The sequence below is a fragment of the Bos indicus x Bos taurus genome, chromosome 7 (genome assembly GCF_003369695.1).
Source record: "Bos indicus x Bos taurus breed Angus x Brahman F1 hybrid chromosome 7, Bos_hybrid_MaternalHap_v2.0, whole genome shotgun sequence".
NCBI classification, from domain to species: Eukaryota; Metazoa; Chordata; class Mammalia; order Artiodactyla; family Bovidae; genus Bos; species Bos indicus x Bos taurus.
The window spans coordinates 106,104,795-106,119,763 of NC_040082.1; the positions used below are offsets into that span (position 1 = coordinate 106,104,795).

General features: G+C 50.9%; 1 protein-coding gene across 3 annotated transcripts in view; it reads left to right on the forward strand.

Moving 5' to 3' along the window:
- Positions 1 to 443: 443 nt before the first annotated feature.
- The window catches only part of UPF1 (UPF1, RNA helicase and ATPase), a 33,579-nt gene continuing 19,053 nt past the window's right edge, over positions 444 to 14,969 (forward strand). For 2 of the 3 annotated variants that reach the window (XM_027548343.1, XM_027548342.1), the window contains exons 1-3: positions 712 to 933; positions 12,713 to 12,855; positions 14,471 to 14,560. In XM_027548343.1, the coding sequence (XP_027404144.1) occupies positions 712 to 933; positions 12,713 to 12,855; positions 14,471 to 14,560 (455 nt within the window). Of the gene's footprint in view, positions 934 to 12,712; positions 12,856 to 14,470; positions 14,561 to 14,969 lie in introns of all 3 variants that reach the window. The other variant, XM_027548344.1, reaches the window with a different exon arrangement.

The window sequence follows — 14,969 nt, forward strand, 5'->3', positions numbered from 1 at the left end:
ACTGCACACTGAGCAGCTACTATGTGCCCTGCGCCCTCATCTTAAAGATTTGGAGAAATTAGCCCAGGGAGTTTCTCCGAGTGAAGGGGACGCACCACACTTTCCTCGCCAAGCCTCCCCAGCTGGGTGTTCCACCTCGGTAACGCATCCAGCTGGCGCTCAATTACCCCATGGCACTATCGCCGCTTCTAGGGGCACAGACGACCACAGCCGCACCACCCGCTGCCCGAGTGCCACAGACAGCGGTTGAGGCGGACCCATGAACTCGCGTGGTCGCCGGGACGGCTGTTGGAAGCCCCGCCCCCGCGCGTGCGCGCTGCGCGTCCCGTCTGTCCGCTCGGCTCCGGCGGTACGGGCGCGGTTGAAGGCGTCCTCGAGGAGCGCGCGCGCCTGCGCCGTCGTCGGGCTCGCGCACGCGCACCTGCGCCGGCCTCACGCACGCGCACGGCGGCGACGACGGCGGTGGTGGCGGTTCCTGCCGGGGGCTGCGAGGGCGGGCGGCCCCGAAGGAAGCGACGGAGCTGAGGGGCTCAGCGGCTAGGCGCGCGTGACTCTCAACCCGGCTCGCTCCGCGGCGGGCGTTTTGAGCCGGTCCAGGGGCGCGGACGCGGCGGCGGCGGCGGCGACCCGAGGCCTGCGGCCTAGGCCTCAGCGCGGCGGCGGGCTCGAGTGCGGCGCGGAGCCGGCCGTAGGGCCCTACGCGGCGGCACAATGAGCGTGGAGGCGTACGGGCCCAGCTCGCAGACGCTCACCTTCTTGGACACTGAGGAGGCCGAGCTGCTCGGCGCCGACACCCAGGGCTCCGAGTTCGAGTTTACCGACTTCACCCTCCCCAGCCAGACGCAGACGCCCCCCGGCGGCCCCGGAGGTGGCGGCGCGGGGGCCCCGGTCGGAGCCGGCCCGGGCGCGGCGGCCGGACAGCTCGACGCGCAGGTGAGCGGCACATGGCGGCGCCGGAAGCCGGGGCCGGGCCTCGGCGGCGGGGGACCTGCTCGGGTTTCCCCTCCGGCCGTGCCGGGGCTGATCTGCTCGACTCCTGCAATCCCGCCTGGTCCAGAGTGACCCGGCCGGGTATCTCCCGCTCAGTACAGGTCCGGAGTAACCTGCCTCCAGTTTCTGCTCTCCAGCCCGACCCGGGTAAACCTACTTCAAGTCCTTCTCTGGTCTCTCCCGAGTGATCTCAGGATTTAGTTCCAGACTGAGTCTTAGCTGATCGGTCCCAAGTCCCCTTCCGGGCCTGTCCGAAGTGTCCGTCTCTGGCCTGGGCAGGAGTGACTTGTCCCCGAGTTCTCCTTCAGCTGGGTCAGTGCCCCACTCAAGCCAACTCCTGATCTGCGCCGATTCCCCCCTCAGTCTCATCTGACCGCTGCCCCACCCCCTTACCTGTAGTCTCTGGGCACCCCTGCCCTCGTTCATGCCCACTGTGCGGTAGGTTTATATTTCATTGGGCCCACGGACGCTGGCGAGAGGAGGGCTGAGGCTCCTCCAGCAGAAACGGAATTTTTGCATTCAGTAGAGAACCCCAAGCTCGCAGACTTTTAAGATTATTGAGGAGGCAGTTTGCGTTTTGTTTTTTCTTCTTGCATTGCCTGTTGCTGAAACCGACCTGTTACGTAACTCCGCAGCCCTGCCTTGGAAAAGTTGGTTTTGAGTTTGTTCCTCCAGTGGGTGAGTGGTAGTGGGTTTTAAATATGTGGCTTTGCCACGTCAGGAACTTTTGTTCTTAATGATGTGAACATTTAGCAAAGGCTGCTTGGTTATTTTAAATTTGGGTTTGTGTTATGAGAGTGTATCCGGCATACACTTCCTGGATCTGAGTCCCTGACCCGGGATGGGAGAGGGCGCTGCCTATGGTCTTGGGCTAGGCTCCCCAGGAATGTAGCCATCATCCTGTGGGTCTCAAATTCCATTCCTGTGCCTGGCACCTCCCTCATTTATTTTCCTGAATTCTCAGCCACAGAAGAGCTATAGGCTTCACTTTGTCGCAGGTGTCCCTTGGCGTGAGGACCCACTGCCAGAGTCGGGGGAGCCAACCCAGCCTCAGCCAGCGTGAACTGAAACTGTCTCCTGGGGGCTTGCATTCTAGTTGATTGAGTCACTCCCGTGGGTAGACCACCCACTTGGACTTTCTTTTAGCCCCTAATAGAAGCAGAAAGCATTTGACTCATTCTAACCCCAGATTCCTTAAAAATAGAAGCTTAATGGGTGGGGCATCAGGGAGAACAGGTGTGCACATATCTGTTTTTTCCGTTTTGTTGACATATCATGGGGGAAGGGAGAGTGTGCTTGGGAAATAAGTGAGCTGCTGTAAGCTCATGATAACACCTGTTATCAGAGTGGTTTCATGCTCTGTGGATGCTGTTTCCACAGCTATAACATGGGAGTAACAGCTGTATTTTTGTTACTTTTAAACATACCTGAAATCTGGACTCACGTTTGAATGAATAGAGCACACAGTGCTGTCTGTGATTTGTGTCCGGTGTGTCCAGAAGACGGAGGCTGAAGATCTCTTGGCTGAGCAGTGTGCCATGATCCGTGGCAGTTCAGGGAGGCTTTGTGGAACCTTATCGTTTTATTGCAAATCCTTTTTAAACTGTAGACTGTAAAACAGCAAACTTGGGTCAGCTCTGAGTTCTAGTTTTGTCCCTTGGGTTCTGTTTTTGATTAATTGTGGGGGCGTGTCTTTCTCTTTCTGTTGAAGTAACTAATTTCCTTTTTTTTAAAAATAAATTTACTTATTTTTAATTGAAGGATAATTGCTTTACAGTAATTGATTTCTTTTACTGCACCTGAACACTGAACTGTACTGAATAAGAGCATTAGAACACTCCAGCAGAGGGAAACATTACAGTTGCGCTCACTTGTTATGACATCAAAAGGGTTTGTCCTTTTTCACTTTTAGGTAACTCTGATGACCCACCCACCTGTAGCCTAACTTTGGACTTGTGTTTGGGGAAGGGGAGTGAAAAGTTGATTATCTCCTGTGTTGGTGGCATTGGCTGCCTATGACATTTGGGAGGTTTTCCCTTATTTGTCCTCAAGACTTGCTGTATAACCAAATGTATGGTGGGGCTTCTGTTCCGAGTGCCTTTTGATTTTATCTTTTTGGATGAGTGGCTGTGAATTGTCAAGTGCCGTGCAGCTCCTTTTGTTTCACAGCTTTATTGAGATAGAACTCACATCCCGTACACTTCAGCCAATCGGAGTGTGCTCCTCAGTGGCTTTAGTGCAGAGTGTGCAGCCTCGCCCACAGTCGGTTTTAGGACATTTTTGTCACCGTGAAAAGAAGCCCGGTGCCCCTCAGTCTGCCAGTCCTCCCTTCTCTAACCCCAGGCAACCACTGATCTCTCTACCTGCTTTGGACCTTTGATGTAAACAGACTGCATGTGGCCATACCGTGCCTGTGTCATCTGCTCTTTCACTGAGTGTGTGTTCAGGGTTCGTCCGCGTTGTAGCGTGTGTCGCTGCGTTCCTTTTTATGACTGAATGACGCTCCACAGCACGGACAGACCGCGTTCTGTTTATCTGCTTGTCTGCTGCTGGGCCTTTGGCTTAGCTACTGTGGAAACGCTGCTGGGAACATCTGTGTACAGATTTCTGTGTGGGTGTAAGCCTTCAGTGAAATTCTGGGTGGTCTGGTAACAGCTGCCTGTTACCTTTTCAGGGGCTACCAGACTGTTTTCTAATGTGTAGCTATATCACTGATACCACCTTTAATATCAGTCTTGACTGCCAACTTTGGTTTTGCCTGAAGGTTTAGGTAACACATGTGTGTCTTGGGGCAGCGGGGAGAATGGCACGCTGAGTTGAACTGAGTTGGTTCAGGTAACAACTTGTTTTCTTATTTATGAAATGAATTGATATTTGTCACAGCCCTGTCAGATGTCCCTAAGATAAGGCAACAGTTTTCTTTTAAGTATTTGACCCTTTTTGGGCTTGTCTGCTAACATCTCCAAGGGCAGGGAAAGGTGAGTTCAGAAGTCCTTTGTGTGACAGCTGGCGTTACACGCCTTCTGGTCTGCTTAGTTGTTACATTTCCCTTTGGTGCTGCTGTCGTGTTTCCTCCAAACATCGGACTTAGGATGATGAAAATGTTGAGTTGGGAACACTACCAAACAAAAGAAGGAGTGAACCACTGATGCACACGGCAGCGTGGATGCGTCTCAAAACAAGCACATTGGGTGGAAGATGCACTGAAAAAAAAGTATATACTCTGTGATTCTTCTCATATGAAACTCTAGAAGGGACTAGGTAGCCTGTGGTGACAGAAGGTAGGACAGTGGCTACGGGGAGGGGAGGAGAGCAGGGAGGGGAGGACAAAGGCAGGAAGAGACTGGGGGTGATGGATGTGCTTGTTATCTTGATCGATGGATCCATGAGTATTTACATACATCAGTGTGTGTCGATTTTAAAAGCTGCAAAGAGCTGCTACCTTGTCTTCAAACGCTGGCTGCCTTCAGAAGTCCAGGAAGGTTGTTCTGACACATCCTTGACTATCTAGGTAAACAGATCGTCTTCTGATTCCTGGCCCTTAGCTTATGATGAGGACTGAATTCCTTACAGTCCCAGGGTTCCTGAAAGTGGTGAGTTGAAAATTTGTGTGGACCTTTTTTGGTTGTGTGAACACTCGGTTAGTACAACTGTGACATAGTGCGCTTTGAGAAAATTGGAGATAAGATGCTGCGAACTTCACAGCTCTGGCAAGTATTCTATAGCACTTGTCTTTCATTGGATTTCCGGGGTTTGAAAACCAAAAGGGAGGACTTATGTGGCTTAGTGCTGAATAGCTGAAATAGCTTTTAACTCTGTTTACCCAATTAATTTCTTTACCCAGATTTAGCATGATTGAGGGGGAAGTTAACTCTAACACAATAGCAAAATTCTCTATCAGCCTAGGTCCCACAGCCAAAAAGGAGACACTTTGCAAACAGCTTTACTGAGGTATGGTCGTACACCGTGGAGTCCTCTTGTTTTTAAGTGTTTGATTCAGTGGGTTTTGTTTTTTTTTAGCTGTGCAGCCATCAGACAGCCACTCACTATCTTCTGTTTCATGCCATCGCTCTTTCCTTTTCTGTTTTGCTCCTGCTGATCTTGGTAGTCTCTTGTTAAAGCCCTGAGGTAGGGAATTGGATGAGCCCAAACTTGGCCACTTCAGCTGGCCCGTCGGGGATGTGTGCGGCCTGTGTGGGTTCCGCACCGGGGTGCGGAGGCTTGGCCACCCGCTTAGTGAGGAGCCCGCGCGCCCCATGTGTCTGTTCGCCGGTTCTTCGGTTCCCTCCACACAGGCTCCCAGGCTGCCCTCCTTGGCCTGATTCTCGATGGCTGCCCCTCGGTACTTCCCTTTCCGCGTCCTGCTGTGCTCCAGGAGCGCTGTGGGCGGTGGCTCCTGCTGGGGGGCAGAGTGAGTCCTTGTCAAGCTGCTGTGTTAGAAATGGCAGGTGCTGCCCAGTCTGCAGTTGGCCATGGGGACAGTGAGGGTCCAGAGGAGGGGGTGGTCTGCCCGGCAAAGTGAAAGCCTTTACGAGTGGTGCTCCTTGAGTCGTTCAGGAAGGTGTGTCCACTTGGCAGGGAACACAGGGCTTGGCATGGAGGGCTAGCGAGTGCAGGCAAGGGCCAGTGTCTACACCGAGGGGCCCAGCTCAATCTGGGAGCCTTGTGTTGCTGCTGAAGGGTGCTGTGACCTCACTTGAGAGCGGGGCCCTTCGATGACGGGAGGTCCGGCAGAGTGTGGTGAGCGGGGCCCTCAGATGGCGGGAGGTCCGGCAGAGTGTGGCTGAAGCTAGAAGGGGGATTCAGGTAGAGAGTGCTGGGGTTAGGTGTGTGGCCTTCTGTGTGTGTGACAGAGAACGCTCATGGTACCAGGTGGCCCTTCCTCTTCCTGGGGTCCCACGGCTGGCATCACATCCTCTTGTGCCTTTTTAAACGTGTGCTGGTCCAGTAGCAGCTTGCGAGCTGGACAGCCAAACCCGGCGTCTCAGGACCCCTGTGGACTGGGCTGTGATGGCCTCTAGACCTCCAGTTGGCTCAGGCTGCCTGTGGAGCTTTGGGGACCTTTGTCACGACTGAGGATAGCCCTTCCCGTCTACTCCAGCTCCTCCCGTAGCTCACCAGCCGGGGGTGACGTGAGCCTGGCGGCGCCACTGCTCGTGCCCGGGTGGAAGGCATTTGGCTGTGCTTGTCTGCCCTCACTCTTCTCAAGTGCATGGCTCTGCAGAGCTGACACAGTGTCCGGGCAGCGCTTTACCACCTGTATTGTATAAAAAGGGACGTTACGAATTCTCTCGTGTATAAGTAAATAAAGCGAACCTTGCCCTTCTTTCTTCTTGATTTGATGATTGTGAAGATTTTCCTTTCTCTTTTCCTTCTCTGATGTGTTTTAAAGCAAATCCAACTTATTTCGCTCTTCTGAGGTTGAGCCATATGAGTTAGTAATACTTAGCCGTTTAGACCTACGGTATTTAGAATGCATTTCTACAAACAGAGAAAGGGCGTCTTCGTAGCCTCACTGCTGTTATCAAATGAACAGCACCAATGGTAGTCTTTCCGCGATCGTCTAGTACACTGGACTTCCCTTTCTCCACAGTCATGTTGTTTACCTGGCCCAGACCCCTGCGAGGGCTAGTGTTAATGTGACTGCCTGTCGTGTCTCCAGCCCTGCTCTCCCGGGCAGCTCCTCTCTCCTTTTCATGCCACAAGCCAGGATCCTGTCCAGGTCACTGTCTTGTGAGGGGTCCTGCCTCCTGGACTGAACCTCTCGTCACAGTCTGGCTTCTCCCTGCAGGTGTGGGTGGATCCCGTTTCAGTCTGTGAGCTCCTCTGAAAAGTGGCTGACCCCAGAGCTGGGGTGGGCTCAGCTCTCGATGAGAACAAGAAAAGGGGAGGCAGGTGGCGCCCATTTAACTCAAAGCGTAGGGGCTGCTGTGCTGGGTGGGGCCGTGTGCAGTCCCCTTTGTTGCAGGTCAGAATGGTCAAATCGTAACAGTTTCTTTTGATTAAAACAGATTAAAGAGGGCTAAGAGATTGTATCACAGTGTGTAATCATTAACTGGATCTTGAATTTAAAAAACTATAAAGGATGTTTTAGGGCACTGGGGACGTGTGTATGTGTGTTAGATAGCAGTGTTATATTAGCATTATTCCTGAGTGTGATGCTTATATTGTGGCTGTGTGGAGAAAGCCCTTGTCCTGGGGCCTGTGACTCTGAAATGGATCAGGAAAGTAAAAGTATCTGTGTGTGTGCGTGCTTGTGCAGAGCAGGAGAGGGAGAGAGCAAGCCTGGTAAAATGTGAGTGGCTGGTAGATCCAAATGGGGGATGAGTGGTCATTCATTCTCTGTAGTTTTGAAACTCTTTCAAAGTTGAGGGAGAGGGATCTTCTGTTAGGCTGTTCCTCAGGGCTCAGAGACCCAGCAGCTCCTCTCTGCCTCAGGCCAACTCAGGAAAGGCAGTTTCCCATTCACTCTTTTTTAGACGGTGGAAGAAAAGAATAAATGATGAGTCATTTTTCATCACAACCTTTATATTTTGGACGAGAAGATGTGTTCATTGAGCCTGTCCTGTGAGAGCATACTGGGGTGTGGGCTTAGTTCTAGGTGCTGGGGTCATGGCGGGAAGCAGAACAGGCAGAGTTGGCCCCACTGGCACCCCTCGGATGGGGTCAGTGGTGGATGGAGACTGAAGGACCAGGAGCTGTCTGTGCAGAAGCCAAGAGGGTAGTGAGTGCAAAGGCCTGGGGAGTGGAGCCTTTCAGGGACCGAGGAAGGTCCGTTTTATGGTGAGTGGTTGACGCTTACAAGGTGTGGGTAATGTGTGGTCTAAAAGTTCTTACCAACACATTTGGTGGTAATTTTTAATTAACGTGCGTTTCCTCTGTGAGAATGAAGTGACTTTTCTTCCTGCTGCTCTGATGTGCACAGAATTCTGCAGTGGGTCATAAGAAACTCTCTTGGCAGAAAATCCCTGCAAGGCCTTAATCAGGGGTGGAGAGGAAACTGTTTCTTTGGCTTTCTAGACCCAGTGACCTGGTGCCTGGGGGTGTGCTCAGAGAGTGCAGGGGGAGGCTTGGGGAGGCCTTTCCCCTCTTGAGCCCAGCAGGACCCAGGGCTCCTGGCTGTAGTTGAGGGGTTGTTAACTTCAGTCAGTCCTGTGCCAGACAGGGACCTTCCCCTCCCTCCTCCTGTTATGTTGCCTGGCTTGGGTTGTGTGCCTTCTCTGTGCCAGGCACTCTTTAGTGCTTTAATTCAGTTAATTATAGTTTCTAAGGTCAAATGTATTTTTGAAGTTAATGTTTATCTTAAAACTTTCCAGAAAGGAGAGAGAGAAACTAACAACCCAGCTATGGAAGTCTGTGCTGTGGTCAGGTCACAGCAGGGCAGGAGTCGGGCTGGGCAGGGGCTGGACATGCACGTGTGCGTGTGCAAAAGTACTTGTGAGAAGTGTCACACCCACACTCCCAGCCACAAAGCTGAGAGCCTGTCGGGGAATCTGGACTGCTCTCTCTGGTCTCCTTGCCTTAGAGGCTGAGGGAGAGTCCATCTAACTTTGTCTCGTCTGTATTGCATTGTCTCTCAAGAGAGTTCCTAGAGCAGACTTAGATTTCCTGCTCCTTATGAAGCCGGAAGGGTTCATAACAGTGATGCAGGGAAAGGATCACTGCTTTCAAGAGCCTCACACATTCCCGATGCTGGCTCTCTCCTCCCTCTGTGAGGGGAGAAGTGTGGGGTCTGAGGCCTGGATGAAGCAGGATGGGTAGCTTGGGGGCCCCTGGTGGCATGCAGGTTTCTGTATTACTCTACATACTAATTTTGGCATTTCAGGAAAGTAAAGATTCACATCACTAATGTTTCCTTGAACAAAAAAGTTTATGCACCCTGATGACACATTTTAGAGGCTCCTCCTCTAGGAGTTGGTGAGACTTTCATTTTTCTTTTCTTTAAATTAACCATTTTTAAAATTGAAGTATAGTTAAAGTACTGTGTTCGTTTCAGGTGTACAGCAAAATGATTCGGTTATACACACATATGTGTATATTCTTTTTCAGATTCTATTCTGTTACAGTTCCTTATAGGTCTCTATTGCTTATCTGTTTTATTCACAGCCGTGTGTACGTGTCAGTCTCAGAATCCTAGTTAACACCTTCCCGCTCAGCCCCTTTGGAAACCATAAGTTTGTTTTCTGTGTCTGTGAGTCTTTCTGTTCTGTAAATAAGTTCATTTGTTTCATCATTTATTTGTCTGTTTTTAATATTCCAACATATAAGTGATATCATATGATATTTGTTTTTGTCTGTCTGACTCCACTTAATACGATACTGTCTCATCCATCCATGTTGCTGCAAGAGGCGTCGTTTCGTTCTTTCTAATGGCCGAGTGGTATTCCACTGTGTGTGCCACACCTTCACCCACTCATCTGTCAGTGGACACTGCTCCCGTGTCCTGGCTGCTGTGAGTGGTGCTGCTGTGAACACTGGGGGGCATGCGTCTTTTCACATTAGAGTTTTCTCGGGATACATGCCCAGCAGTGGGATTGCTGGGTCATATGATAACTCTATTTTTAGTTTTTTGAGGACCCTCCATTGTGGCTGTACCAGTTTACATTCCTACCCAGTGTACCAAGTGTAGGCAGGTTCCTTTTTCTCCACACCTTCTCTAGCATTTATTATTTGTAGACTTTTTAGTCATGGTCATTCTGACTGATGTGAGGTGATACCTTATTTGGTTTGCATTTCTCTAATAATTAGCGATATTGAGCATCTTGTCATGAACCTATTAGCCATCTGTATGTCTTTGGTGAAATATTGGCAAACATTTTCTTAAAGTGCTAGGTACTAAATGTTCTAGACTTTGTGGGACAAGAAGCAAATACCTACTATTAGGTACTTAATTCAACCACTTAAAAATGTAAATACCGTTCTGAGCTTGAGATTGTGGCCCACATCCTTCGATCTCCTGTAGCATGATATATGTGGCTGTTCCACTGCCATTAAGTGAAATCCAGGTACCGTAATCTGGCCACACACTTTGAGAAAACCAGCGTGTGTGTGCTGAGCGGTCAGCCCGAGAGACGCATTGGTCTCTGTTCGCAGCCTCACCTTGGTGCTGCCGCTGTGCGTGGTGGGGGGAGTGCTGCCGGCAGGAGAGGCGACTTTGGACGAACAAAGCACCACAAGGAATTCAGCAGATGAAAAGCGGGCAAAGCACTTCAACAGACTTTTCCTCAGAGAAGATATGCAAACGGCTAACAAGCATAGGAAAAGATCCTTAGCATCGTTAGAAGCCACGAAAGGCAAATCGAAGCCACGGTGAGTTACTGCCTCACGCCCAGCAGGATGGCCACTGTCGAGAACGAACAGAAATCACAAGTGTTGTCAACACTGTGGAAAAATCAGGACCCTTGTGCACTTCTGGTGGGTGGGAAAGTAAAATGGCGTAGCTGCTGTGGAAAACAGTAGTAACTTCCTCACAAAGTTAAGCATAGAATAGCTGTATGATCCAGCAACTCCATTTCTGGGTATATACCCCAAAGAATTGAAATCAGGGACTTGAAGAAAGACTTGGGCTTCATAGTAACATCATTCACAACAGCCAAAAGGTGAAAGCAACCCAACTGTCCATTTTCAGATGAATGGATAAGCAAAATGTTGTGTCCGTACAATGGAATATCATTCAGCCTTTAAAAGTAAGGAAATTCAGACACAGTATGACGTAGATGAACCTTTAACCCCTTACGCTGAGTGAAATGTCAGTCACAAAAGGACAAATACAGTATGATTCCACCGTGTGAAGTCCCTGTAGTAGTAGTTAGATTCATAGAAACAGCGTAGAATGGAGGTTGCCCGGGACGGAGGGAGGGAAGACAGACAGAGCTCCAGTTTGAGAAGATGAGGAAGGTGTGGAGGTGGATGGTGGTAGTGTTTGAACAACTGTGTGGATGTACTTAATGCCACAGAACCATTTAAATTTTTTTAAAAAGGAGATCAGGGCTCTCGGCCTTAGCACCATCTTTTGAGAAACCTCTGCGCCATGAGAGCAAAGTGGAGGAAGAAGCGAATGCGCAGGCTGAAGCGCAAAAGAAGAAAGATGAGGCAGAGGTCCAGGTAAACTTGTACACCCATGGAAGCCACAGAAGCAGAAACAAGGGAAGCCAGAGGCCAGGGACACTGGTACAAAGTGTGGACTGCATGCCTCCTAGCTAGAACTCATCAATGGATCCAGAACACCTATGGCCATTCTGATCGCCTTGACCACCTTTGCGAGACCTACCTTGCTCGTATCAAAGCCGGCCCTCTTGGCCCACTGCCCTGGACCTGAGACAACTATGGACTAGCTCTCTTCTCAGCTGTGGCTGAGTGTAACGTGTGCAATAAATCGTCTCCATCGCTGTCTTAAAAAAAAAAGGCGATCAGGGATTCACAAAGAGGTGCTTGTGGTGATGTTAATAATATTATCTTCATGACATTAAAACCCAAAAGTTGTTATTGATTTTTCGTTTAAAAAAAAATTCCCCCAAACAAAGGATACAGTCTTCTTACATTTAACCTGGACGTTCTGAAAATGAAAGTATATTAAAGTGGTGGCAGAAACTGAAATGGGGTTCTGATCTGGGTGAGACCATTACAGAGACAGGGATTCCTGTGCTGGGTTCTTGGCTTTCTTGACAACCCGAATGCATCTTTGAAATTCTGGGGTGCCCTTCTCAGGAGACGTGTTGCTCTCCGGCTCAGATGGGTGACGAGCAGTGGACGGGCTGGCCTGGCCGACCCTGCACAGCGTGGGCGTGGGTTACAGCTTCAGTCTGCCAGCTGTGCGTGGCAGCGGTTCTGCAAGGGAGCCAGGCCAGTGTCTGACCCGTCTCACAGCTCAGAGAAACCCAGGGCTCCTGTCACTCCCTGTCCTTCGTCACGGGCTGCTCCTGCTGCTTGACCCAGCTTCGTGTGGGCTGTGGCCCCTGGGGGTGATGGGGACTGTTGGCTGCCATCTGAGGGGAGCATCTCTTCCCCTCGGATGAGCTGTCCGTGTACCCATGAATGGATGTGTGAGCTCAGCAGAAGTGCCTGAAGTTCACTGCTTAGTTACTTAAAGCTGCCTGTTTGTATGTTTTTGCTGTTACAACATGTAAAAGGTAGTATATTTAGTACGATTGTATCCTGAAACTAGAAGATTGTCTTAACATTCAGTTTCTAATTCCTGCTTAAGGGCTGCCTTCCGGAGAGGGGAACTGACAGTGAAGAACATTTGTGGACTAGCAAGAGAACCACGTTGCTACGTCTGCAGGAGTCTCAGCCTTTGCTTCTGGTGCCTAGGCAGAGGAATGGGGGGGCGGCCCCTTCACCGTGGTGGGGTTCCAGGCCCTCTGGTCTGGCGCTGCACATCTGTCCTCGGGGGGACCACGCCTGGTTTGTGAGCGGTCCTTTTGCTCCTTGTGGCCCTCCGCACCCTGGTGGTGGTGTGGCTTTGTGGCTAGATGGGGTTTGCTGGGGTATGCACGTGGCGAGGCGGGTGACCTCTGCTGCGCGTGCCCTGTTTCTGGCCAGGCAGGTTTGATAGGAGAGTATGAAAAGTCACATCAGAAGAAACTGGACTGTCTCACAGTGGAGAGCAGGCCAGTGCTTCACGGGAAGGTTGCCATGGCTGCTCATGTGGGGAGACGCCAGGTGCCTGGGCTGAGACCCAGAAGCTGCGGCCTTTCATGGTGATGCTGCCCTTCTGCCGTAGGTTGGTGGCCCTGAGGGCATCCTGCAGAACGGGGCCGTGGACGACAGCGTGGCCAAGACCAGCCAGTTGTTGGCCGAATTGAACTTTGAAGAAGATGAAGAAGATACCTATTACACAAAGGATCTGCCTGTACATGCCTGCAGGTGAGCGCTTCAGCAGAGGGGGGACTCGCCTCCCAGAGCATCCACCTTCCACATGGAAGTTCCAACTTTACAGAGGCCCGTCTAAGACCATGGACTGTGACACTTGGAAACACTGTCCTTGGAAATAAGGTTGCTCAAGCCCTTGTACGCACATAAATCCCTCATCCTGGGCAGGAGAGTGGGGTCAGCACCCTCTGTCATCCCTGATTCTCTCAGCTGGAGGAGAAAGAGTCCCCTTCTCTGCCTTCCTCGGGCCTTAAGGTTGTTCCCCGGAGCCTGCCCCCTCACTCATCCGAAAGAACTCAGCACATCGGCTGAGCATCTGAGTCCAGAGGGTGAAGAGAGCATCTGAGACTTCGCTCACAACGAGGTTCCTGTAGGCTTCTTTAAAATAGCTGCCTTGGGGACTTCCATGGCAGTCCATGCTGCCAGAGCAGGGGGCATGGGTTCCATCCCTGGTCAGGGAACTAAGATCCCGCAGGCTGTGTTGGGCAGCAAAGAAAAATAATAATAATAGAAAGACCTGCGTGTTGACCAAATTTGGAATTCTGATCTAGAGGAGGACCCATCCCTTGTGTTTGGACTTTCTCTTGCTTTTTGAGACCAAAAGAGGTGAAATGATCTTGCTCGGGGCACTCTGCCAGTCAGAGCACTGGGCCTCTCGGCCCTGCCCACCCTCGGGCGCGCGGCCCTCCGCGATCAGCACCCGTGACGGCACAGAGGGCTGCTGCTTCCCTGCTTGACGGCAGACTGTCTTGCTCTGTTGGTTCTGTGCTCCCTCTCATTCCCAGTACATTTTTACATCTGTAATAGTGTTCCTGTTCTCAGCAGGCCTGTGAAGTGGCCTAGTGAAGCTGCAGTGGTTAAAGTCTGCACACCCCCTCGCACTCCTGCCGCCTGCTTGGAGCGGAGGAGGGAGAGCTGTCCTGGCACGAGGTGCCGCGGGGAAGGTTGTTGGCCAGAGCACATTCTGGTTTGAGACAAAGTCTTGGCTTTATGCACATACAGAACTTTACTCTGTGCAGAGCCAGAGCCAGTGCTTTTGTTTTTGGTGTATTGATTTTCAGAAAAGGGAGTCCGGGGGCTCTCCCGAGGTGCTCCTTGCGGGACCCTCCACTGCTGGGTTGAGCTGAGTGTTCCCAGGAGCATGGCGCCCTCTGCCGGAGCGTGTGAGGCTCTGAATGCAGCGTGGTCTCAGCTTACCTTCTGTGTGCCCAGAGCCAGGGATGTTGACTTCCCTGCTCACAAGTCACAGTTCCTGAAACTTGAGACCGAGGGAAATGACTCCGTCACCTTGGGGGTGTTAGGTCTACGTTGCTGGGCTCACCTGGCACCTTGCACTGCTCTCGTGCCCCACACCCCCAAGGCTGCCTGCAAGGGTCTTTGCTGCCATCTGAGGGGTCTCCACAGCACCCCTAACCGCTTCCCTGTGTTCACAGGGTCAGGAAGCCTCTGCAGTTAACTGATTGGGTTTTGTTAGTGGGATCGTTGGGTTTGAGTATGTGTTTAATGAAAAACTTAAAAATGTTGTAAGAGGAAAGAATTTTACATCCTGCCAAATTAAAACCAGAGAGCAATCTTCCAACTTTAACTGTTGATGTTTTGACTTTTTTAGTTACTGTGGAATACACGATCCTGCTTGCGTGGTTTACTGTAACACCAGCAAGAAGTGGTTCTGTAATGGACGTGGAAATACTTCTGGCAGGTAGATAATCAAACCGCGCATGTGTCTTTAATCAGTGCTGTGCTCAGATTTGTGTGTAAATTATGGAAATGTTGAAGCGAAGCACAATATAAAATCACGCTAACAAACCTGGTTTTTTCCCCTCCTCTGTGACTGGTTTAACTTGAAACAGATGGTGGTGTGTGAATGCCTTAATGTATTTACCCTTGATTTATTCTCTGCGGTTCTTTTTATTATGCAAGTAGGGTTGGTTTAATTCTCATTCCCAGTTTTTATTTATATTTTTCTGCAAGATGAGCTCCTGGCATGCCCGTTCATCTTCATTACTGGGTGCCTGGGGAGGATGTTCCCAAGACAGTCATGGGCATCCATGGGAGCTGCTTCCTGAGAAGGCTCCCTCTGGCCTTAGCTCATTGGAGCAGTCCTGAGG